Genomic DNA, 23,970 nt, shown 5'->3' with positions numbered 1-23,970 from the left:
CCACCTTGGAGAAACCCCTAACCCTCCTTCTGACCCCCCAAAGTCCTACAGTGTCGACCTTAGTTAGTTCACAAGATGGCGGCTGCTGTGTGTTTGGCTCCGCCATGTTGCCTTCTTCTTCGAATTTGCTGCGGGAACCCCTGGCCCCTCCCTAACCCTGCCCACTGCATTGCTGTGTGCCCCTGCATTGGTCCACTGCTCTGGGATGGGGTGTGCCTTTGTGTCAGGCCCCTTTCCCGTGGCAGCGCGTGTGCCCACGGCGGCCCCTCCCCTCGCCACCAGGTGTCCCCTTCCGGCTGCGGGCCCCTCCCCCAGGGCCATGTGGGTGCCCATGGCAGCCCCTCCCCTCCTGGCTGTGAGTCCTGCCCATATTCACGCCCCCTGCACCAGTGGTCCTGCCCCGGGCCAATCCATCCCCACTGCCGCCCCTGGCTAGCTGCTCCCTGCTGTCTCCCTTGCTCTTGAATATAAACCTGGCCCTGCCATATTCTTTGTCTTTGTCCCTGGACCCCTTCACGTGTGTGGCTGCGTTAAACTCCTCCTGTGGAATGCCATACAAAGACCCTTCCCATCTCTTTGTCATCGACCCATGTTCTGGAGCTATCCGTGCATGTGTGCTGTGTGTCTGCACCACCGAGCAGCTTCGTACTGAAGACGCTTCCAGAAGGTCACGGCACCTCATCATCCGTCCAGCTGCTGTGACACTTAAGACCACCCTGACTAACAGGGTGTCAGGTTGTATCCTGACTCTGTCAGTGTTTTTGTACTATTGCATTTATTTTAGTTTTCCTGTTAAATTATAATTCTGACTTGTGATCTCCCACTGGTTTGTTTTCAAACTAATACACCCCGGTACTTGGCACTGGTGAAGCCATACCTTGAGTACTGTGTCCAGTTCTGGGCCCCTCAATTTAGGAAGGACATTGAGATGCTCGAATATCTCCAGAGGAGGGCAACAAGACTGGTGAACGGCCTGGAACACAAGCCATAATGAAGAATGGCTGAGGGAGCTGGGATTGTTTAGCCTGGAAAAAAGGAGGCTCAGGGGAGACCTTATCACTCTCTACAACTACCTGAAAGCAGGCTGTATTCAGGTGGGGGTCAGTCTCTTCTCCCAGGCAACAACTGACAGAACAAGAGGACACAGTCTTAAGCTGTGCCAAGGGAAGTTTAGGTTGGACATCAGGAAAAAATTCTTCACTGAAAGAGTGATTGGGCACTGGAATTGTCTGCCCAAGGAGGTGGTGGAGTCACCGTCCCTGGATGTGTTTAAAAAAAGACTGCATGTGGCACTCAGTGCCATGGTTTAGTTGATGAGGAAGTATTAGGTCATAGGATGGACTTGATGATCTTAAAGGTCTTTTCCAACCTAGTTCATTCTGTGATTCTTTACCATGACTCAACCATGATTACACCCTCTGGGTGAAGCAGCAGTACCACCCACCCTGAGGGTGTCATCTCTGCTAAAGGGCCATCATGAACTCAATGGCTCCAGCAGAATAGACCACTGGAACAACCATCAGGGACTCCAAAAATATCCTATGACTCATAGGATAACATCACTCCATTTTGAAACTCCCTGCCCTGGGGAACATTCCTGCATGGACTTTGAGGCTATATGATCTTGAGGTGTAGGGAGTGAAACCACCACTGCAAGGATTCAGAGGGGGGCCAGAACTCTTCTGCAGGACCACCGCTTTCAACCATCACTTCAACAGCATGGCTACCACTGCTTAACTGGACTGCGACTAACACCGTGACCAACAGGGTGTCAGGTTGTACTCTGTGATTTTAAGCCAGTCTTTCTGTATTCATTGCATTTATTGTAACCTTGCTAGTAAATTGTAACTGCGACTTAAAATCTCTCACAAGGTATTTGTACGGGGTTAATTTCTCCCGCTGGTTTACCTTCAAACTAGCACACATTTTGGTGCCCAATGTAGGGCTTGTACTCATGACCCTGAGATTAAGGGTCTCATGCTCTACTGACTGAGCCAGCTGGGGAGAACATTCCTTTCTGGAGCCTCCAGCAGAAGGGATCTGGGCAGGCCCTGACTACCAGTGCTGGACTGGATGTTCAAAGGAAGAGATGCTACAAATCATGACACCAATGCCATGTGGAGCAAGTGGATTGCTCTAATCACACAGTGAGCCTGGATAGGAAATCCCGATTGCCCTGGAATTCTGGAGATCATAACAAACTGGCCCAAAGGTGAGAGTTATGGACTATCTTCTGAAGAAGAAAAGGAGCAGGTGACACATGCCAAGGTAGCCCCACCATATAACCAACTACCAGAGAATTAGAAGCGGTATGTCTTCTTCACTGATGGTTCCTGCCAAATTGTAGGTGCTAACCTGAAATGGAAAGCTGCTGTATGGAGCCCCTCATGGCGAGTTGTAGAAGATACCAAGGGACAAAGCGGATCAAGTCAGTTTGCAGAGCCTAAAGCTGTCCAGCTGGCTTTGGATATCACTGAATGAGAGAAGTTGTCGAGACTCCATCTCTACAATGACTCGTGGATGGTAGCTAATGCTCTGTGGGGATGCCTGGATTGGTGGAGAAAGGCCAGCTAGGAGCACAGAGGGAAACCCATCTGGGCCGCTGAGATTTGGTAGGACATCGCTGCCTGGGCGGAGAGGCTGATTTTGAAGGTCTGACATGTAGATGCACATGTACCCAAGAGCTGGGCTAATGAAGAACATCATAAACAAGCAGGTGGATCAAGCTGCCAAGGTGAAAGTATCACAGGTGGATCTGGAGTGGCAGCACAAGGGAACATTATTTCTAGCTGTGTTGGTTTTGCACGGCCTGTTTTTTGGTAGTGGGGGGGCCACAGAGGTGGCTTCTCTGAGAAGCTGCTAGAAGTTTCCACCATGTCTAGCAGAGCCAATTCCTGATGGCTCTGAAGACGGACATGCTGCTGGCCAATTAGAGAGGTTGTAATGCCTCTGTGGTAACATATTTAAGAAGATCAAAATGAAGTGGGTACATGCAGTTTTTTCTACCCCTAGAGATTGCTGAGCAAGAAAAGTGGCCCATACTTTATACCGACTCCTGGATGGTAGCTAATGCCCTATGGGGGTGGCTGCAGCAGTGAAGGAAGAGCAATTGGAAATGCAGGGGTAAACCCATCTGGGCTGCTGCTTTATGGCAGGACATTGCTGCATGGGTAGAGAACATGACTCTGAAAGTACGTCATGTAGATGCACACATGCCCAGAAGTTGTGCCACTGAGGAACATCAAAACAATGAATGGATAGATAAGGCCGCCAAAATTGGAATAGCTCAGGTGGACCTAGATCATGAAAGAAAGAGTGAACTACTTATAGGCCAATGGGCCCATGAAACATCAGGGCATCTTGGAAGGGATGCAGCATACACATGGGCTCATGATCAAGGGGTAGACCTGACTATGAAGGCCATCACACAGGTTATCCATCAGTGTGAAACATAGGCCACCATCAAGTGAGCCACATGGGTGAAGTCTCTGTGGAATAGAGGGTGTTGGCTGGGTTTCCAGTATGGTGAAACCTGGCAGACTGATTACCTTGAGCCATTGCCACAAACGTGCCAAGGCAAGAGTTATATCCTCATCATGGTAGAGGGAACAACTGGCTGGCTGGAAACGTACCCAGTAAACCATGCCACTGCCCAGAACACAATTTCAGGTCTTGAAAGACACATTTTGTGGTGACATGGAACACCAGATAGAATTGAGTCAGACCATGGGACTCATTTTCGAAATAATCTTGTAAACTCCTGGGCAAAGAGACATGGCATTAAGTGGATGTATCACATTCCCTATTGTCCACAGGTCTCTGGGAAGATTGAAAGAGATAATGGGCTGCTGAAAACTATGTTAAGAGCACTAGGTAATGGGACATGGAAGCACTGGGATGCAAATGTGGCAGAAGCCACTTGGCTAGTCAGCACTAGGGGATCTGCTAACCGCCCAGGTCCTGCCCAAACTAAGACACTGTGGAAGGAGACAAGGTCCCTGCATTACACATAGGGAAGTGGCTGGGGAAGACAGTGTGGATTTCTTCCCCCATGGGAAAAGACAAACCCATTTGTGGGATTGTCTTTGCCAAAGGACCAGGGTGTACTTGGTGGGTGATGCAGGAGGATGGGGAGACCTGGTGTGTACCTCAAGGAGATTTAACCTTGAGGTAAGAATAATCTATGGTGTAAGTTATATGTTGCAGGAGGTAAAGTAGCAGGGTGACGTGAACTGAAGAAGAATGAATTTTGCGAGGAGCAAGAAGGATGTGATGATGAACTGGGACAGTGTCGTTGCCCAACAATCAAGTTTACTGTTTCTCCTGTCCTGACCCCACATCCTGCTGGAATGGAGACTACCTGGAGGCATGTGAAAAGACAGGCGATAGCAGTTAATAAAAATGTATATTTGGTATAGAGATGGTTTAAGGACATAGTTTAAGCTGTATGTGTGGGTAAGAAAGGATTCTAGTAATGAGAATATATAGATTATATGGGATCCGAGCATGACGCAAATGGTATGGAATAAGGGGTGGAGATTGTATTGGGTCTGACTGAGGTAAAGTTCACAGCCTTTACAGTGCTGTGCTTTACATTGGTAGCTGGAAGGGTGTTCATAACATACCAGTGCTTTGGCTACTGCCGAGCAGCGCTGTCCCTCTGACATTCCTTCCCCCCATCAAAGGGGATGGGAGGGGGCAAGATCCTGGGAGGGGACACAACCAGGCCAGCTGACCCAAATTAGCCAAAGGGATATTCCATACTATATGACATTAGCTCAGATATAAAGTTGGGATCCATCCTAGGGTGATGAGGGAGCTGGCAGATGAGCTTGTGAAGCTGCTCTCCATCATTTACCATCAGTCCTGGCTCATTGAGGAGGTCCCAGATGACTGGAAGCTGGCCAACGTGACACCCATCCACAAGAAAGGCCGGAAGGAGGATCTGGGAAACTACTGGCCTGGAAGCCTGATCTTGGTACCTGGCAAGGTTATGGAACAGATCATCTTGAGTGTAATCACATGGCACCTACAGGATGGCCAGGGTATCAGACCCAGTCAGCATGGGTTTAGAAGGAGCAGGTCATGCTTGACTGTTGGAAAAGTTCGACGAACTCAGTGGGGGGAGACATTTGCAGACAACCAATATGATTGATAGAAGCAAGCTCCGTTTATTAGCAATCCAGAGGCACTTATATAGTATACAAGCTTGTTAACTCTTAGTTGGCTTAAACCTATCAAAGCGCAGTTCTGCTTCTACATAATTAGACTACATTGGCAAGCTTCTACTAGTTATGTTATGATTAAAGAATTCAGAGTTCACCCTCCCTTCTCCTGGTCAGTACATCTTATCTGCACAGCTGCACATCCTCAAAACACCCTTTTTCTTTTCAGGCTTGTTTCTCACACCGGTGCTTTCTCATGCAGGCAGTTTCTCTCACAAACCTTTGCTTGCAGGCCTTTTGCTTGTACAGTTCTTTTATTGATCCCATAATGCTATCAATGACCCATGCCCCTGATCCTCTAACCATTCTTCAACAATTCCCCCTTTTTCTTTTTTTACAAGCAACACTTGATTGGTTACAGACGTAGTGACTTTGTATATCATCTTCTGCAAGCATTGGCATAGGCAAGGTAAGCACACTATTATTAATAAGATTACCAGTCCTACAGTAATCAAATGCTGCACGAGTGAGACTAGCCATGGTCCTAATCCAAGTGACTCTAACCATCCTTCTAAGCCGAGACCATTTTCTTTCTGCAATTGTTTGGTTAATCGATGTAACTCACTTATCTGCTTGTGAATCGATTGGGAGTGATCGGACAAATTCATACAACACATTCCATCAAAATCTTCTCAACCATGTCTGTGAGCTAGCAACAGAAAGTCGATCGCAGCTCGGTTTTGCAAGGTAGCATGCCTCACTGAATCTACATCTACTAAGAGCTCTGATAATGCTTTTGAAGTGGCATTAGTTTGCTTAGCAAGCCAGCAGCCTAGCTTGTTTAATAAGCCAAGGGCTTCGGCAGATGCAATTCCAGGGGCTAAAAAGGATGCACTTATTATGGCTGCGGGGGGACCAAAATTTTACATTACTTGACCAACCTGATCTCCTTTTATGACCAGGTGACCCACCCGGTGGATGCAGGAAAGGCTGTGGATGTTGTCTATCTGGACTTCAGCAAGGCCTTTGACACTGTCTCCCACAGTAAACTCCTGGAAGAGCTGGTAGCCCACGGCTTGGGCAGGTGCACTGTTTGCTGGGTTAAGAACTGGCTGGATGGCCGGGCCCAGAGAGTGATGGTGAATGGTGCTGCATCCGCTTGGTGGCCAGTGACTAGAGGTGTCCTCCAGGGATCTGTGCTGGGCCCTGTCCTGTTTAATATCTTTACTGATGATCTGGATGAGGAGATTGAGTCTACCATCAGTAAATTTGCAGATGACACTAAGCTGGCAGCATGTGTCGATCCATTGGAAGGTAGGAGAACTCTGCAAAGGGACCTGGACAGGCTGGATAGATGGGCAGAGTCCAACAGGATGAAGTTTAATAAGTCCAAGTGCCGAGTCCTGCATTTTGGCCACAACAACCCCCTGCAGCGCTGCAGGCTGGGGACAGTGTTGCTGGACAGTGCCCAGGTAAAAAGGGAGCTGGGAGTGCTGGTCGACAGCCACCTGAACATGAGTCAGCAGTGTGCCCAGGTGGCCAAGAAGGCCAATGGCATCCTGGCCTGTATCAGGAGTAGTGTGGCCAGCAGGAGCAGGGAAGTCATTCTTCCCCTGTGCTCGGCACTGGTGAAGCCACACCTTGGGTACTGTGTCCAGTTCTGGGCCCCTCAATTTAGGAAGGACATTGAGATGCTCGAATGTGTCCAGAGGAGGGCAACAAGGGTGGAGAAGGGCTTGGAACACAAGCCATAATGAAGAACAGCTGAGAGAGCTGGGGTTGTTTAGCCTGGAAAAAAGGAAGACTTAGGGTGACCTTATCACTCTCTACAACTACCTGAAAGCAGGCTGTATTCAGGTGGGGGTCAGTCTCTTCTCCCAGGCAGCCAGTGACAGGACAAGAGGACACAGTCTTAAGCTGTACCAAGGGAAGTTTAGGTTGGACATTAAGAAAATGTTCTTCACTGAAAGAATGATTAGGCATCGGTATGGGCTGCCCAGGGAGATGGTGGAGTCACCGTCCCTGGAGGTGTTTAAGAAAAGAGTGGATGTGGCACTCAGTGCCATGGTTTAGTTGATAAGGTGGTATTGGGTCATAGGTTGTCTCGATGATCTCAGAGGTCTTTTCCAGCCTAGTTAATTCTGTGATTGTGTGATTGTAATCTCTTTAATAAATCGTAACTCTCACCTGAAATCTCTCTTGTGGCAGTTGACGGATCACCACCTCTAACATTAAAAAGAAAAGAAGGGTAGTCATAGTAGGGGACTCGCTTCTGAGGGGAACAGAGGGTCCCATATGCTGACCAGACCCAACCCACAGGGAGGTCTGCTGCCTCCCTGTGGGCTGGGTACGGGATATCACTGAGAGACTTCCTGGGCTGATTCAGCCCTCTGACTATTACCCATTGCTGATATTCCAGGATGGCAGTGATGGGATTGAAAAGAGGAGTGTCAGAGCAATTAAAAGGGACTTTAGGGCACTGGGTCAGGTGATTGATAGGGCGGGAGCACAAGTAGTTTTTTCCTCAGTCCCTTTGGTGGTAGAAAAATACAGTAAAAGAAAGAGGAGAGCCCACATTATCAACAAGTAGCTCAAGGGTTGGTGTCACTGGCAGTAATTCAGGTTCTTTGACCATGAGGCAACCCTTACGGCACCTGGCCTGCTGGAACTGGATGGGCTGCATCTCTCTGTTAAGGGCAGAAGAATTTTAGCTCATGAACTGGCAGAACTCATTGAGAGGGCTTTAAACTAGGTTTGAAGGGGGAAGGGTGTGGGATATGCCCAGCCACTGCCCTGGAGGGATGTCTGCTGAGATAAAAGATTTCACAATCGCCCAGCAGGACTCCCTGGAAAGGAAACGACTTTTGGGTCATGGCGAGGAAAGGTAGACCCACAATCCTTTGGGATACCCTATGCAGATCATTCTGTAACCCATTGGTCTGTCCCAGACCCTCTGTAATCCATTGGTCCCCTTGCTGATCCCCTGTATCCCTATAAAGGCAAGCTCCCTCGAGCCCCTCGAGAGAGAGCTCGTCCCTGGCCTCCCTTCGCCGGAGGGGACCCATAATAAAGCTACCTTCGTGCGGAACCAGCCACACGGGCCTTCTCGTCTCTCTCTCTGGTCTGGTTTGGCCTGGAGGCTGCCCTGCAGAGCTGAGCTGAAACCACGAGCTGATATCACTAAAGAGCTGACAGCTTCTGCAAGGGCTCCTCTGCCAGCAGCTGAGAGGAAGACACCAGACCCCGGGAAGGCGATTCCTTTCGGGACCATCTCCCCAGACCGGTCATCTCTTCCTGGGTCACAGCCTCGGACCCCACCACCAGCTGTAATAGAAGGGGATGAAGCAGGGCTATCTGGAAGCAGGCCTAAGGGTGGCAAGCCTGAGTTAGGGTTGAAATCAGTAGCCCAGCTGAAGTGCATGTATACTAATGCATGCGGCATGGGTAACAAACAAGAAGAGCTGGAGACTATGGTATTACAACAAAGCTATGATGTATTTGCCATCACAGAAACATGGTGGGATGAGTCACGTAGCTGGAGCACTGCACTGGATGGCTACAAGCTCTTCAGAAGAGACAGAAAAGTGAGAAGAGGTGGAGGGATGGCCCTTTATGTTAGGGAGGTTTTGGATGTCAGAGATATTGAGACTAATGATGATGAAGTTGAATGTTTATGGGTAAGAATTAAGGGGAAGGCCAAGAAGCCTGACATCCTACTGGGGATCTGTTATCGTCCACCCAACCAGGATGAAGAGGTAGACAACTTATTCTATAAGCAACTGGAGAATGTTTCAGGATCATCAACCCTTGTTCTTGTAGGCAACTTCAACCTACCAGACATATGCTGGGAACTTCATACAGCAGAAAAATGGCAGTCTAGAAAGTTTTTAGAGTGTGTGGAGGATAACTTTTTGTCGCAACTGGTGGGCGAGCCCACCAGGGGAGGGACTATGTTAGACCTGTTGTTCACAAATAGAGATGGGCTGGGGGGTGATGTGGAGGTTGGAGGCCGATTGGGGCACAGTGATCATGAAATTATAGAATTCTCGATAATTGTTGAAATCAAAAGGAATATCAACAAGACCTTTACATTGGACTTCTGGAGGGCAGACTTTGGCCTGTTTAAGAGACTTATTCCAAGAGTTCCTTGGGAAACAGCCCTTGAAAACAAAGGAGTTCAGGAGAGATGGGCGTGCTTCAAAACAGAGATCTTGAGGGCATAGGAACAGACTGTCCCTGTGTACTAAAAGATGAGTCGATGAGACAAACGTCCAGCCTGGATGAACAACAAAGTTTTGAAGGAACTTAAAAATAAAAAGAAGATGTATCATCTTTTGAAGGTGGGTCGAGTTTCTCAGGAAGCGTTTAAGGGGGCTGCTAGGGCATGTAGAAAAAAAATTAGGGAGGCCAAAGCTCAGTTCGAACTTAAATTGACAACTTCTGTTAAAAGTAATAAAAAAAGTTTTTACAATTAATGGTAAAAGGAAGGGTAAGACCGGCCTTTGTTCCTTATTGGATGAGGCAGGTAACCTAGTAACTAAAGATGAGGAGAAGGTGGAAGTGCTTTATGCCTTCTTTGCCTCAGTCTTTAGTGGGAAGACAGCTTGTCCTCAAGACAACGGTCTTCAGGGGTTGATAGATGGTGTCAGAGAGCAGAATGGTCCTCTTGTTAACCAAGAAGAGGCAGTCAGAAAACTGCTGAGACACTTGGATATTCATTAATCAATGGAACCAGATGGGATCCATCCCAGGGTGATGAGGGAGCTGGCAGATGAGCTTACAAAACTGCTCTCTATCATTTACCAGGAGTCATGGCTCACTGGCGTAGTTCCAGATGATTGGAAGCTGGCTAATGTGACACCCGTTTACAAAAAGGGTAGGAAGGAGTGTACCAGTTTGAAAACAAACCAGTGGGAGGCACCAAGTCAGAATAACAATTTAATGGGGAAATTAAAGAAAAGGAAAAAAACTAAAAGAAAACACTGGTTCAAACTGACAGAGTCAAGATACAACCTGACTCCCTGTTAGTCAGGGTGGTGGTAGCAGTCTGGTAGAATGGTGGCTGCAGTTCTCTGAAGCAGTGATCCTGTAGAAAAAAAGGGTCTGCTCTTCCTCAGAAGGTCCAGTGGTGGCTGTGTAGCTCCTGTCCTCTGGAAATCCAGTGGAAAGGGTGTCTGTGGTGTTTGGAATCTCAGATTATATCCAGGATGGAATGCTTGGTTCCTCCCTCTGGGTGGAACATCTCACAGTGGGGTAATGAGTCATGAGGCCAAGTGTTGATTAGGCTCATTAACAGAAGATAGTCCGGAGGGAGTTATCTCTGAGTCATGTGGCAGGACAATGATGGGCCATTAATAGAGAGATAGTCTGCAGGGAGGAGGCAAGGAAACACTGCCCCACCTGATTTCAACAGCTCATGAGGATGGTAATAGAATACACTGCAACCCAGGACAAGGAGGATCCTGGTAATTACAGCCAAGTTAGCCTGACCTCAGTACCAGGTAAGGTAATGCAACAGTACTGAGGGCTATCACGCAGCACTTACAGGATGGCCAGGGCATCAGACCCAGCCAGCATGGGTTTACGAAGGGTAGGTCGTGCCTGACCAACCTGATCTCCTTCTATGACCAGGTGACCTGCCTGGTAGATGCAGGAAAGGTTGTGGATGTTGTCTACTTGGACTTCAGCAAGGACTGACACTGTCTCCCACAGCATACTCCTGGAAAACCTGGTAGCCCATGGCTTGGACAGGTGCACTGTTTGCTGGGTTAAGAACTGGCTGGATGGCCGGGCCCAGAGAGTGATGGTGAATGGTGCCGCATCCAGCTGGCGACCAGTCACTAGAGGTGTCCTCCAGGGATCTGTGCTGGGCCCTGTCCTGTTTAATATCTTTACTGATGATCTGGATGAGGAGATTGAGTCTACCATCAGTAAATTTGCAGATGACACTAAGCTGGGAGCTTGTGTCGATCCGTTGGAAGGTAGGAGGGCTCTGCAGAGAGACTTGGATTGGTTGGATGGATGGGCAGAGTCCAACAGGATGAAGTTTAATAAGTCCAAGTGCCGAGTTCTACATTTTGGCCACAACAAAAATCCCCAACAACGTTACAATCTGGGGACAGTGTGGCTGGACAGTGCCCAGGTAAAAAGGGAGCTGGGGGTACAGGTCGATAGCCGGCTGAGCATGAGCCAGCAGTGTGCCTTGGTGGCCAAGAAGGCCAATAGCATCCTGGCCTGTATTAGGAATTGTGTGGCCAGCAGGAGCAGGGAGGTCATTCTTCCCCTGTACTCGGCACTGGTAAGGACACATCTTGAGTACTGTGTCCAGTTCTGAGCCCCTCAGTTAAGGAAGGACGTTGAGATGCTTGAGTGTGTCCAGAGGAGGGCAACAAGGTTGGTGAGGGGCTTGGAACACAAGCCCTATGAGGAACGATTGAGGGAACTGGGATTGTTTAGCATGGAGAAAAGGAGACTTAGAGATGACCTTATCGCTCTCTACAACTTCCTGAAAGGAGATTGTAGACAGGCGGGGGTTGGTCTCTTCCACTAGGCAGCAACTGACAGAACAAGAGGACACTGTCTCAAGCTGCATCAAGGAAGGTATAGACTGGATATTAGGAAAAAGTTTTTCACAGAAAGAATAATAAAGTACTGGAATGGTCTACCCAGGGAGGTGGTAGAGTCACCATCTCTGGATGTGTTTAAAAAAAGACTGGACATGGCACTTGGTGCCACAGTCTAGTTGAGGTGTTAAGACATGGGTTGGACTTGATGATCTTGGTCTCTTCCAACCGTCTTATTCTGTGATTCTGAGTGGGGTTTATTTTTCCCACTGGTTTACTTTTAAACCAGCACATCTTTTGGTGTCCAATGTAGGGCACAAGAGAGTAGTTGGAATTATAATTTTGTTCTAAACTTTTGTGTATTGGGGTACAGAAGCTCCCTGATAGTCATGTTTCTTGGTGTATTTATATGGATGTTTTACCTAACCCTGTATATATATTTCCGCATATGGGGAACTATTTGCCCATCATGATATTCTTTTTAAGATCAGGGAGAAAAGTATAAATTGCTTTGTTGTGTCAAAAGAGATGGGATGGAATTGAGCTGTGGGCTGTGGGATGCACCTGCAGAAGCATATGGCAGCGCAAAGGAGCACATGGCAGCACACAGAGGCTTGTCTCCACTGGACCCTGGGGGGAGGAGGTGTCACACGGCAGACCCCTACGGAGAGGAGCCTGCCAGGAGCTGACAGACGGGTGAACAGCGAGTGATCATCCCATAGAGGGACATTTAGAAAGTGTGTTGCTGACGTGGCAACACGGGTCACGTAGTGAGAAATACTGTGCCTTGAAAAAGTGTATAAAACAGCTTGTTTCTTTGAATAAATGATTCAGATTCCCTGCTGGTCTGGGTCTGTATCTTGGTCACTCACGTTGCTGATACACTGTGTTTAAGGGACAATAACATCACAGCCAATGAGTTTCATTTGGAAGGTATATTCGGTCTTGTTTACCTGTCCTGGTCTGAGCTGTCACCTCTGGGGCCTCATTAATAATTGCACCCATCCTGTGGGGGGAAGAGGAGAGAATGTCTTCTTCCATCCCTTCAGGCCTGATAGAGCAGTTTTTGAAAATACTTAGTTTCCTCTAGATGTTAAGGACAGCATAATCTTGTTGTTAGTTCTGCTGTGTTTTCTCTGTACGGCCTGCACTGTCTACACCATGCTTGGAGTCAGGACAGAGGCTTCCAGGGAAGTTCTCTGGAGGCCTGCTCTGGAAGTGGATAATCCTGAGTGGCACAGTATGTGGAAGGATATGGGGCAGTACTTGGAAAAATTTTCTCCTCCAGTGATCTGGAAGTTCACCCCTGAACAACTGCAGGACCCTGCTAAAGTAATAAGGTACGTGAAGTGTAGGAGAACAAGGCAGCAGGTAGGCAGCCTCGACCTTGAAGAGTTACAGCTGTGCTGAACCAGGTGTTTCTGCTAAAGACCAGAGACCAGCTGACCCTCTGGCAGGTAACTCATGAGAGAGAGGAGAGGATTCTAGATGAGGACTACCAAGAAAGCAAGCAGGACTGAAGCACCTTTAGGTGATAGCAGCCTCCTTTGTAGCTCTGGACTGAGAGTTGGTTTTTTTGTTTACCACCAGTGAAGGGAAAATGTTCTGACAGGTCCAGAGATGGACAGCTCACTGCAACTGCTGGGCCCTGGCCACTACCTACTGGACACTGATATGGTACAGCACCTTCAGGAGGAGGAGAAAAGAAACAAATCAACGAGCACTATGTCAACACAAACCATCACTGGGCCAGGGGGAAAAGGAACCAAAACAACAGTCACTGTGTCCACACAAATTGTCACTGAGCCATGACAGCCTAAGCTGGTAGCAGTTGCCCCCATTCAGAAAAAGAAATCTAAGAGCAAATCAGTCCACATAGTGACTGATGAAGAGGTAGCTGGACCTTCACACTCAGCAGAAGAGACAGAGCCGGAGATCATCACCCACTCTCTATCCCTGAGTGAGCTGTGTGATCTGCGGAGAGACAGACAAGTCCATCCTGACCTGGCTGCTCCGCATCTGGGACACTGCAGCCAGTGACACCATTCTGGACAAAAGTGAGGTCAAGCAAATGGTATCCCTGTCCTGGGATGTAGTCATTGACCAGGGGATCAGGAAAAAATGGGAAACTCTCAGCCTCTGGCAGTAACTGCTGGCAAGTGTGAGAGAAAGATGCCTTTGTAAGGAGGACCTCCATGTGCAGCAAGGACACTGGAACACTATGGAGCAAGGTATCCGATGCCTGAGGGAATTAGCTATGCTAGAGATCATTTTTTCAGAGGATAAGAGATTCCCTGAAAGTCCAGACAGTGTCCAGTGCACATCACAGGTATGGCTGAAATTTGCACAGCTAGGGCCAGAAACATATTCCCATTATTTAGCAACTGAAGTACTAAGGCCTGAATAACAGGCCCTGAGCCAAAGCTGACCTATAGATGAACCTTCCAACCAAATGTTGTATATATATTCATTCATTAACAAAGTCATTTTATAGGTGTCCATTTATTGGCAAAATATGTATTTACCTTTCCATATCTAGGAAATAACCAGATAAGGCCACTTCTGGCCTAATTAGGGGGGTATAGGATCAAAGACAACTCCCTTAGTTTCTCCTTGAGCCCTGGCCAGGCTTTGGGAGAAAGCCAGCAGGAGAATGATATTAGAAATTTAGTCAGCCTGTTTGTTTAACAGTATAAAAGCTGGGCTACTGTCACAGCAAAGTTGGGGGAGCCTCATGGCCTGCAAAGGTGGATGCACGTCTTGAGTTTCCAGTTCGCATCCAGTTGTTGGCCAGTCATTGGTGTTTCCCAGGGATCAGTGTTGGGCCATGTCCTGTTCAATATCTTTATTGATGATCTAGATGAGGGGATTGAGTCCACCATTAGCAAATTTGCTGATGACACCAAGCTAGGGGGGAGTGATGATCTACTGGAGGGTAGGAGGGATCTGCAGAGAGACCTGGACAGGATGGATCGATGGGATGAATCCAAGGATATAATTATGCCTTAGGTTTTAACTTTTATATTTTTCAGATTCTGTACTGCTTAGTGTGTAACTCCGAAGTTTCTTGTAGCCTGTTTATTTCTGCTCTCTCAGGCTAGGTAGACATAACAAAGCCTCTCCAGGCCTGCTCTCCAAGGACACTCAGATCATCCTAGGCCCAAAAAGTATAAACCAAAGAGCCTCTAAGGGGGGCAAGCTGAGGGGAATTACATCATTAACTGAAGCTTTAATTGGAGAATTAACCCTGCTGTGCAAATGAACCAAACCTATAAAAGTGTGAAGAACTCGTGACCTGTCATCCATCTTGGGGTCCATCTTGGCAATAGCCTCTGGCTCCCCAGGGGGTATCTTTGAAGGCTTTTCAAATAAATACCTACTTTTATTGCCTTACTCCTCTCTAGTCTCTGTTTCTAGGAGGCCTCTTAGGCCATCAATAAGGTTCAGCAAGACCGGGTGCCAGGTCCTGCACTTTGGCCACAACAACCCCATGAAGCACTACAGGTTGGGGACAGAGTGGCTGGACAGTGGCCAGGCAGAAAGGGAGCTGGGGGTGCTGATTGACATCAGGCTGAACATGAGCCAGCAGTGTGCCAATAGGCCATGCTTCATGGGCAGAAAACATGATTCTGAAGGTACCCCATGTAAATGCTCACGTGCCTAAAGGCATGCCACTGAAAAACATCAGAACAAGGAATGGGTAGATAAGGCTGCCAAAACTGAATTAACTCAGGTAGACTTAGACTAGGAAGGAAAGGGTGAGCTATTTATAGCCCATGAAACATCAGGGCATCTAGGAAAGGATACAACAGACAGATGGACTCATGATCAATGGGTGGACCTGACCACAGAGGCCATCACACAGGTGTTTCACAAATGTGAAACCTGTGCTGCAATCAAGGGAGCCACATGAGGGAAACCTCCTTGGAATAGAGGGCTGCGTCTGGGTTTCCAGTATGGTGATGTCTGGCAAACTGACTGCACTGGATCACTGCCGTGGGCACACCAAGACAAGCATTACATACCCACCACGGTAGAGGCAGCAACTGGCTGGCTGGCAACATACCCTGTAAACCATTGCCACTGCTTGAGACACCATCTCAGGTCTTGGAGACACATTTTGTGGCAACAGGGTACCCCAGAGAGAATGGAGTCAGACAATGGGACTAATTTTTGAAACAACCTTATAAACCCTTGGGTGAAGAAACATGGCACTGAGTGGATACATCACATCCCTTATCACCCATAAGCCTCTGGAAAGACTGAGAGGTATAATGGACTGCTGAAGACTATGTTAAGTGTTTGGTAATGGGGCATGGAAGGATTGGGATGCAAATTGAGCAGAAGCCACTTGGCTGGTTAACACTAGGGGATCTGTGAACCTCCCTGGTCCTGCCCAAATAAAACCCCTACACACAGGGGGAGGAGATAAGGTCATATGGAAAGCATCTGGGGAAGTCAGTGTGTATCAGCACATAGTGTGGCCAGCAGGACTAGGGAAGTGATTCTTCCCCTGTACTTGGCAATGGTGAAGCTGCACCTTGAGTATTGTGTCCAGTTCTGGGCCCCCAATTTAGGAAGGATGTTGAGATGCTGGAGTGTGTCCAGAGAAGGGCAACAGAGCTGGTGAAGGGTTTGGAGCACAAGTCCTATGAAGAGTGGCTAAGGGAGTGGGGGTTATTTAGCCGGGAGAGGAGGCAGCTTAGGGGAGACGCTTATCACTCTACAACTGCCTGAAAGGAGGGTGGAGCCAGGAGGGGGTTGGTCTTTTCTCCCAAGCAACCAGTGACCGGACAAGAGGACACAGTCTTAAGCTGTGCCAGGGGAGGCGGTTTAGGCTGGACTTTAGGAAGAAGTTCTTCACAGAAAGGGGGCATTGGAATATGCTGCCTAGAGAGGTGTTGAAGTCACTGTCCCTGGAGGTGTTTAAGAAATTACTGGATGTGGCACTTAGTGCCGTGGTCTGGTTGAGAAGGCAGTGTTAGGTCATGGGTTGAACGTGGTGTTCTCAGAGGTCTTTGCCAGCCTCGTTGATTCTGTGATTCTGAATGAAGTCACACCATCACTGAGTGCTGCCATGACAGACATGCTGGAACTTCAGCATGAACTGGAGTCCAAGGCAGCAAAATGGGACTCCACTCTTGACAGTGCAAATGTGTTTTTCGCTATTCTAGCAGCAGAATGCAGGCCACAGTTTGCTGTCACCTGGATGGACGTGCGCTATACTTGGAATTGACTGCATCGGGGTGGAAGTACAGTCCCACCATTTTCTGCGTTTTCTGTGGACTGATCCCGACTGCACTGAAAAGGGCGAGGTTCCAGAACACTTGCAGTTTATCAATGACTCATTGTATGGGGCAACACAACAGAAGATGTTTTTGAGAAAGGGGAGAAAATAATTGAGATTCTCCTGAAAGCTGTTTTTGTCATTAAACAAAATAGCGTCAAGGGACCTGCCCAGGAAATTCAGTTCCTAGGAGTAAAGTGGCAAGACAGCTGTCAACAGATTCCAACAGAGGTGATTAATAAGATAGCTACCATGTCCTCACTGACCAGCAAGAAAAAAACACAGGCTTTCCTAGGCACCATGGGTTTTTGGAGGATGCACATCTCAGAATACAACAAGACTGTAAGCCCTCTCTACCTTGTGACATGGAAGAAAAACAGCAAGCCTTTGAACAGATCAAACAAGAAACTGCTCATCAGTAGCCCTAGGGCCAGGCAGGACAGGATGTGAATAACGTGCACCACAGCTTGGAGCCTCTGGCAGAAGGTGCCTGGAGAGACTCAAGGATGACCTCTTTGGTTTTGGAGTCAGGTATACAGAGTGATGCCTTAGGTTTTAACTTTTATATTTTTCAAATCCTGTACTGCCTAGTGTGTAACTCCGAAGTTTCTTGTAGCCTGTTTATTTCTGCTCTCTCAGGCTAGGTAGACATAACAAAGCCTCTCCAGGCCTGCTCTCCAAGGACACCCAGACCGTCCTAGGCCCAAAAAGTATAAACCAAAGAGCCTCTGAGAGGGGGGCAAGCTGAGGGGAAATGACATCATTAAACTGAAACTTTAATTGGAGAATTAACCCTGATATGCAAATGAACCAAACCTATAAAAGTGTGAAGAACTCATGACCTGTCATCCATCTTGGGGTCCATCTTGGCAATAGCCTCTGGCTCCCCAGGGGGTATCTTTGAAGGCTTTTCAAATAAATACCTACTTTTATTGCCTTACTCCTATCTAGTCTCTGTGTCTAGGAGGCCTCTTAAGGTATCAAGAGGATCTGAGGCCAGCTACACTCCAACTGTGAAAGAGAGTCTTGCAGCCTATGAAGGGGTTCAAGCTGCGTCAGAGGTGATTGGCACTGAAGCACAGCTGCTTCTGGCACCCTGACTACCAGTGCTGGGCTGGATGTTTAAAGGAAAGGTCCCTGCAACCCATCATGCCACCAATGCTACCTGAAGTACATGGATTGCCCCCACTACACAAAGAGCTTGAACAGGAAATGCAAATTGCCCTGGGATCTTGGAAGTCATCACCAACTAGCCTGAAGGTGACAACAACCAGCCCGCCTTTCCCACAGGTGAATGCAATTCAGGTATGTTTATATATATTCTCCTATAAAGAGAGACAACTCATTCCAGAGGGTGCTCGTTTAAATTGTCTGAAACCAAGACACCAATGACTGGGAAAAGGGAAATAGACCCCCATTTTTAAAATGGGAAAGCCGAAGACCCAGGGAACTACAGACCAGTCAGTCTCACCTCTGTGCCAGGCAAGATCATAGAGCAGATTCTCCTGGAAATGATCCTAGGGCACATGGAAAACAAAGAGGTGATTGGTAACAGCGGCCATGGCTTTACTAGGGTCAAATCATGCCTCTCAGGTTTGGTGACCCTCTGTGCCGGGGCTGCAGCGTTGGCGGGCGGGGCAGAGAAAACGACATCGTCTGCCCGGATTTATGCAAATCGTTTGACAGTGTCCCGCATGACATCCGTGCCTACGACCCTCCCACCCTGCCCGCCCCAACAAGTTCGTATTTGTCCGCTCATTCTTGGGGTAGTGGGGTGGGGTTCCACGAACTGGGGCTCCCCTTGCCCCGCCGCCTGGCACAGCAATAACCCGTCGCATATCCTGCCATCCCCAGCGTACCACGAGCGGAGCGGAGCCCGTGAGCGCCGGTGCCTTCACCGCGCCCCTCCCGTGCACCGAGCGGGCGGGGGTCGCCCCGGCCCGACCCGGCCGGGGGCAGAGGCGGTGCCGGGGCAGGAGCATCTTCCCGGCGTCACCAGCGGCTGCACGCCCCCGCCTCCTCCTCACCCCCCAGAGCCGCCGCCGTGCCCGGGCCGGGCCGGACCGCCCCGCTCGCTGCCCGCCGGCAAACGCAGGGCAAGCGTCCCCCGGCTTTCCCTTCCCCTGCCCCTTCCGTACTGGGGCACCCCAGCACTTCCGCCGCGGGAGGCGTCCAGACAGCCCCTCCGTGCTCTCCCTGGCCACCGCGGGAGCCACCGGGGCGACTCGCCTTGCAGCCCACCCGCTGCTGCACCCTGGGCAGTCACCCATGCACCCTCCCGGGCTCCCCTTTCCTCAGGATCCTTTCTCCAGAGAGGCTTTTCTAAGTGGGACCTGCCGGCTGCAACAAGGGATTTGCACACGGCGGTTACGATCCCAGTAAGAAAAGCATCTGCATTCTGTAAAGCATCATTTAAAATAAAACTTACAAAAGTTAACAGTATAAAGAAGGAGAACAGTAGAGTTAAGCTTACGTCCCTTTAGATGCTGGAAACCCCGTGTTGTGCAGCACTGGAGAGTAGCAGCATGCCCTGCAGACCCCATCAGAAGGAAGGATTAGTCCATTCTGGTGATTCAAGCTTTTATAGGATTTTCTTAGAAGAAAACAACTCCATTCATCATTCCTATTGTCAAACAGAGAGATGTTCACATAAGAACTTCTTGGTGCACTGTGAGATAAAGGCAAGGCCACGCAGATGTGTAATCACTGGTATAAAGTGGGAGCTGCCCACAGGTTCCTCTGTTACCATCACACGACTGAATCTGCCCTGCACCAAGGCAGAAGTGCAACATGGCCCAGGCCTGAAGGTGATGCTGTTGGTGCACAGCACAGCACGGCCTTGTGCCTTCTCAGATGCACTGTTACATGGATCACTAATCCTCACTGTGCAATGGTCTTTAAGTCAGAATCACTGCAGGAGCCCACAAAAGTAGTTTGATATCTCCATCAGTCTAGATACAGTTTGGAAGGTCCTGAATTTAAAAGCAATTGTTCTCTGTACCAGGGGATTTAGGATATTGGTGTGGAGTGTGTTGCTTATGCTGATAAGGTAGCAGTCTGTACAGAGTCCCTACACTGACGTTTTGACAGTATAATTTGTTATTTAAGAGAAAAGGATTGTACAGAGATAGGCTGAGTAAAAACCAGACAGCAAGTTTTGATATTCAGAATGTTAGCTGGAGTTCAGCTGGAACATGATCAATAGTTTTCATGAAGAAGACTTTGGCCTAGCAGGCTGCATCCAGCTTCAAAATGAAAGAACCAGAGAGATTTATCTGTCACACATGGTATCTTCTCCCAGAGGTTTTAAGTTACAAGACATCCTTTGATTTGATTGCTGTAGTCTGACTACTAATTCCACTAAAGTCTGTTATAAACTCCAGAATGATACTGAAATTTATTGAAATTCTCTGCTGGCTACATAATAATTTTCTTTATATTTTGACAGCAAATATGTCTCCATCTCTGTCTTTTAGTTTCTCTTCCATGGATATTCCTCATTTTATTTTCCTTGCCATTTCACTAGTTGCTTTGTAAAAGTTAATTTCTCTAATGAATGGAACTACAGCAAAGAGTCACTTGTGTAATGTTTGGACTAACTTAAAGCTCCACTGATGTGGCTAGGGGTCATCTCACAGGCCTTGCTGCAGAGCAGACCTCTCTGAGCAGCACTCAATATCCTCCACCTCCTCCTGTTCCACAGTACCTTGGGATTGGTGCTTATTTGTCTTACACAAAGTTCTTCTGCAAACACAGAAAGCAAGCTAATGTCTTTACCAAATAGCAGAAGCAAACGAGGAAAGCCAAGCAAACTTTCCATGTGAAGTTCCTGAACCATGCTTACTTCACATAGCAACACTTAAAGCCATTTTTTTCTGAGGACAGCAAACATAACCTCTTACATCATCAGTGTTGTAGTCTGAGAAGGATCTTTTTGGCTGTTCTGCTGCCCTTGAAGTAAACATGACAGAGATTGTCATTCCCCTTGTAAGTCAGAAGGACCATCTGGCACTATATTAGAACAGTATTCTATTAAATTCATCAGCATGCTAATTATAGGATGCCTAGTGAATGGTTAAACTGCCAGATGCTATGAAGATATATCACTGTCTGTTTAGGTAGTTAGGCAAACGTTTAATTAATCCTCCAGCTGCTGTGTCTGCTTTACCTATGAACATATCTAAATTGCATTCACCTGTGGAAAAGGCGGGCCAGTCGTTGCCTTTCAATAAGAAAAGAAGCTTAAACGACTTCGGTGAAACATACAGCATGTACGTGTATGATTTAACTGTGCATGCTGGTAATTGCATCAAAACCAGTTACAGACTCTTCCACTTCAGTTCCTGGATTGTGCTTCCTGATCCTTGAATAATCTTTTAGTGGTCTTGCAAGTTTTGAAAGCTGTTTTAGAAACTTCAGCAATGCCATGTTAGAAATCTCAAGATAACAGCCTCAGTTAATAGGATGTCTACAAGTGATCCTACAGCCTTTTACTTTTCCCCATTCTAAGGAGTCTTTCATTCAGAAAATACTGAAGAGGGTAAGTGACCTTCCATTATCACACAATATTTAATATTGGTCCCAGGGTGTTTAGCCTTCCCATGAGGCTGCTTCTTTACTGAAACACTGAAAAACAGAACCCATTTGGGGTGTGGCCTTGGCTAAGGATGATTTGCAGAGTATTACTCTTTTGCAATTGAAAATGTTTCTACTTGGCTTGTGCTTGGCTCTATTTGGTATTCTAAGGTCTAGAGATGAGATCTGGAAAAATTGGACTTAGTGATCTAGCTAAAGTCTAGCCTCCATTCACTCAAGTTTCCATTACACTTCCCTTTTTTGTGTTTAGGAACCAGATTTCAGAAAAGGTGCTTTATTTCCACTTAGTATTGGGCCCACAGTCAGCCTGAACTTTTCTTAGAATCCATTCCAAGGCACAGGCATTGTGCAGACCAGAGATACATATGGACAACAGGCTGAGACTCAGCTGCAGATCTCGAGTCCCCTGAGTCAAGAGCTTTTTTGGATGGGCAGCATCCTTGGCTGCACACAGTTTGTTGACCTCTGTTGATTGCCAAAGGTGCATCATGCAGCCGAAATTGCCAGAATTGTTTTTCATTTTTGCAAAAAGTCATTGGCATGGTTTTGGAACGGGCCCACAAGCATTTTTCCAGACAATTCATGAGCACAGGAGTTACTGCATAACAAAGAGCAGTGCCAACAGGCAGACGAGACGCAGCCAAGCGTTTTGAAGGCTAAAGGAATTTAATAGCATTTTGTGACCTTTTTTGCCACAGTACTGACAAGAGTAGGAAGAAATAGGATATACTGGGAAGTTATTCAGGAGATACCAGGGACATAGGCTTTAGGGGAAAAAAAGTGCAGAGTTTAGAGCTTCTACACTGAAAGTAATAGTTTAATAATTTCACTATTTTAAGCCTACTTTATTTATCATTTTCTTCTTCCTTTGCTAGCATTCTTCTTAGCCAGTTTTCGTAATATGTGTCTCATGAGACACACACAGCCTTCCCTCTTGGGCACAAACACTGACAACATGATCCACGTGATGGCTACCTCAGGGTTAGATGCTGGTAAACATGCCTCATGCAGCTCAACAATAGAAATCTAGGCAGAATATTTGGGAGTATATGGTGGGCTAATCCTGGCTGGGTGCCAGGTGCCCACCAAAACTGCTCAGTCACTCCCCTACTGAGCTGAGCAGGGGAGAGAAAATAAAAAAAAAAGGCTTGTGGGTCGAGATAAGGGCAGAGAGAGTTACCAATTACCATAGTGGGCGAAAACGACTCGACTTGGGGGAATTCGTTCAGTTTATTGACAATTAAATCCACGTATGACAATGAGAAATAGAACCAAATCTTACAACAACTTCCCCCCACCCCTCCCTTCTTTCTGGGTTTAATTTCCCTCCTGAATTCCCTACCGTCTCCCCCCCAGCAGTGCAGGAAGACAGGGAATGGTGGTTGCAGACAGTTCATCACACATCTCTATGGGCTGCAGGGGGATACCTGCTCCACTATGGACCTCTGTGGGTTGCAGGGCCACAGCTACCTCACCATGGTCTTCATCACGGGCTGCAGGGGAATCTGCTCTGGCGCCTGGAGCACCTTTTCCCCCTCCTTCTCCACTGACCTTGGTGTCTGCAGGGCTGTTTCTCTCCCATATTCTCACTCCTCTCTCCGGCCGCAGTTGCCGTGTTTTTTCCTCCTTCTTAACTCTGTTTTTCCAGAGGCACTATCTGATGGCCTTGGCCTTGGCCAGCAGCGGGTCTGCCTTGGAGCCAGCTGGCATCGGCTCTGTTGAATATGGGGAAGCTTCTGGCAGCTTCTCACAGTTGCCACCTGTGTAGCACCCCCCACCACCAAAACCTTGCCACACAGACCCAGTACAGAGATAAGATATTGATGTCTCAGAAGCTGTGTTCAGTGCTTCAGAGCTGTGTTTAGTGCTTCTTGGAGTTTATGGTGTTTTCCTGGGAAAGCAGAAATAATATATCTCTGTTCATCCCTTGCAGTTTTCCTTACTCTCTGTGTTTGGATTAAGAGTGTCTTGTCCTGTCACACACTCAGTTTTTTTGGGCTCTGTAAAGTCCTCTGTGGATTGGGCCTGCAGCACCAAGAAATGGCCTTTCCTCAGAAGCTCCCAGTAACTGGAAAAAGCACAGCACTTGCAAAGTGTTACATTTGATGGTTCTGGAGGTTTTTCCACTGTTTCTTTTAAAGATACCAAAGTTGCTGACTTTCCAGGCACACTGCAAAAGACATTTATGTAAGAGGGTTTTCAGAGGAGGCAGAGATGTGCATTCCAGCTGACAGTGGAGGTAGATAGTTGGCTGAACTGCTGAGGCTTAACTTGACAGTATTTTTGCATAATTTATTATGGCAATTCCATAGGGCCTTGGGAACCGATCTTGATTTTTTAGATTTAAATAAATAAATGA

At 47.7% G+C, this 23,970-nt stretch overlaps 1 protein-coding gene across 1 annotated transcript; it reads left to right on the top strand.

Annotated features, from left to right (window-relative positions):
- Nucleotides 1-9,445: 9,445 nt before the first annotated feature.
- Nucleotides 9,446-10,133, top strand: LOC120410315 (the record flags this gene model as incomplete). Its single annotated transcript, XM_039555540.1, is given in 2 exon segments — nt 9,446-9,633; nt 9,635-10,133. Coding segments are annotated over 2 exon segments (687 nt in total), but the record flags the coding sequence as incomplete, so codon positions are not given.
- Nucleotides 10,134-23,970: the final 13,837 nt, after the last annotated feature.

The sequence above is a fragment of the Corvus cornix genome, chromosome 1 (genome assembly GCF_000738735.6).
Source record: "Corvus cornix cornix isolate S_Up_H32 chromosome 1, ASM73873v5, whole genome shotgun sequence".
Lineage (NCBI taxonomy): Eukaryota > Metazoa > Chordata > Aves > Passeriformes > Corvidae > Corvus > Corvus cornix.
The sequence above is the reverse complement of the archived record's forward strand: the minus strand, read 5'-3'. Positions and strand labels throughout refer to the sequence as shown.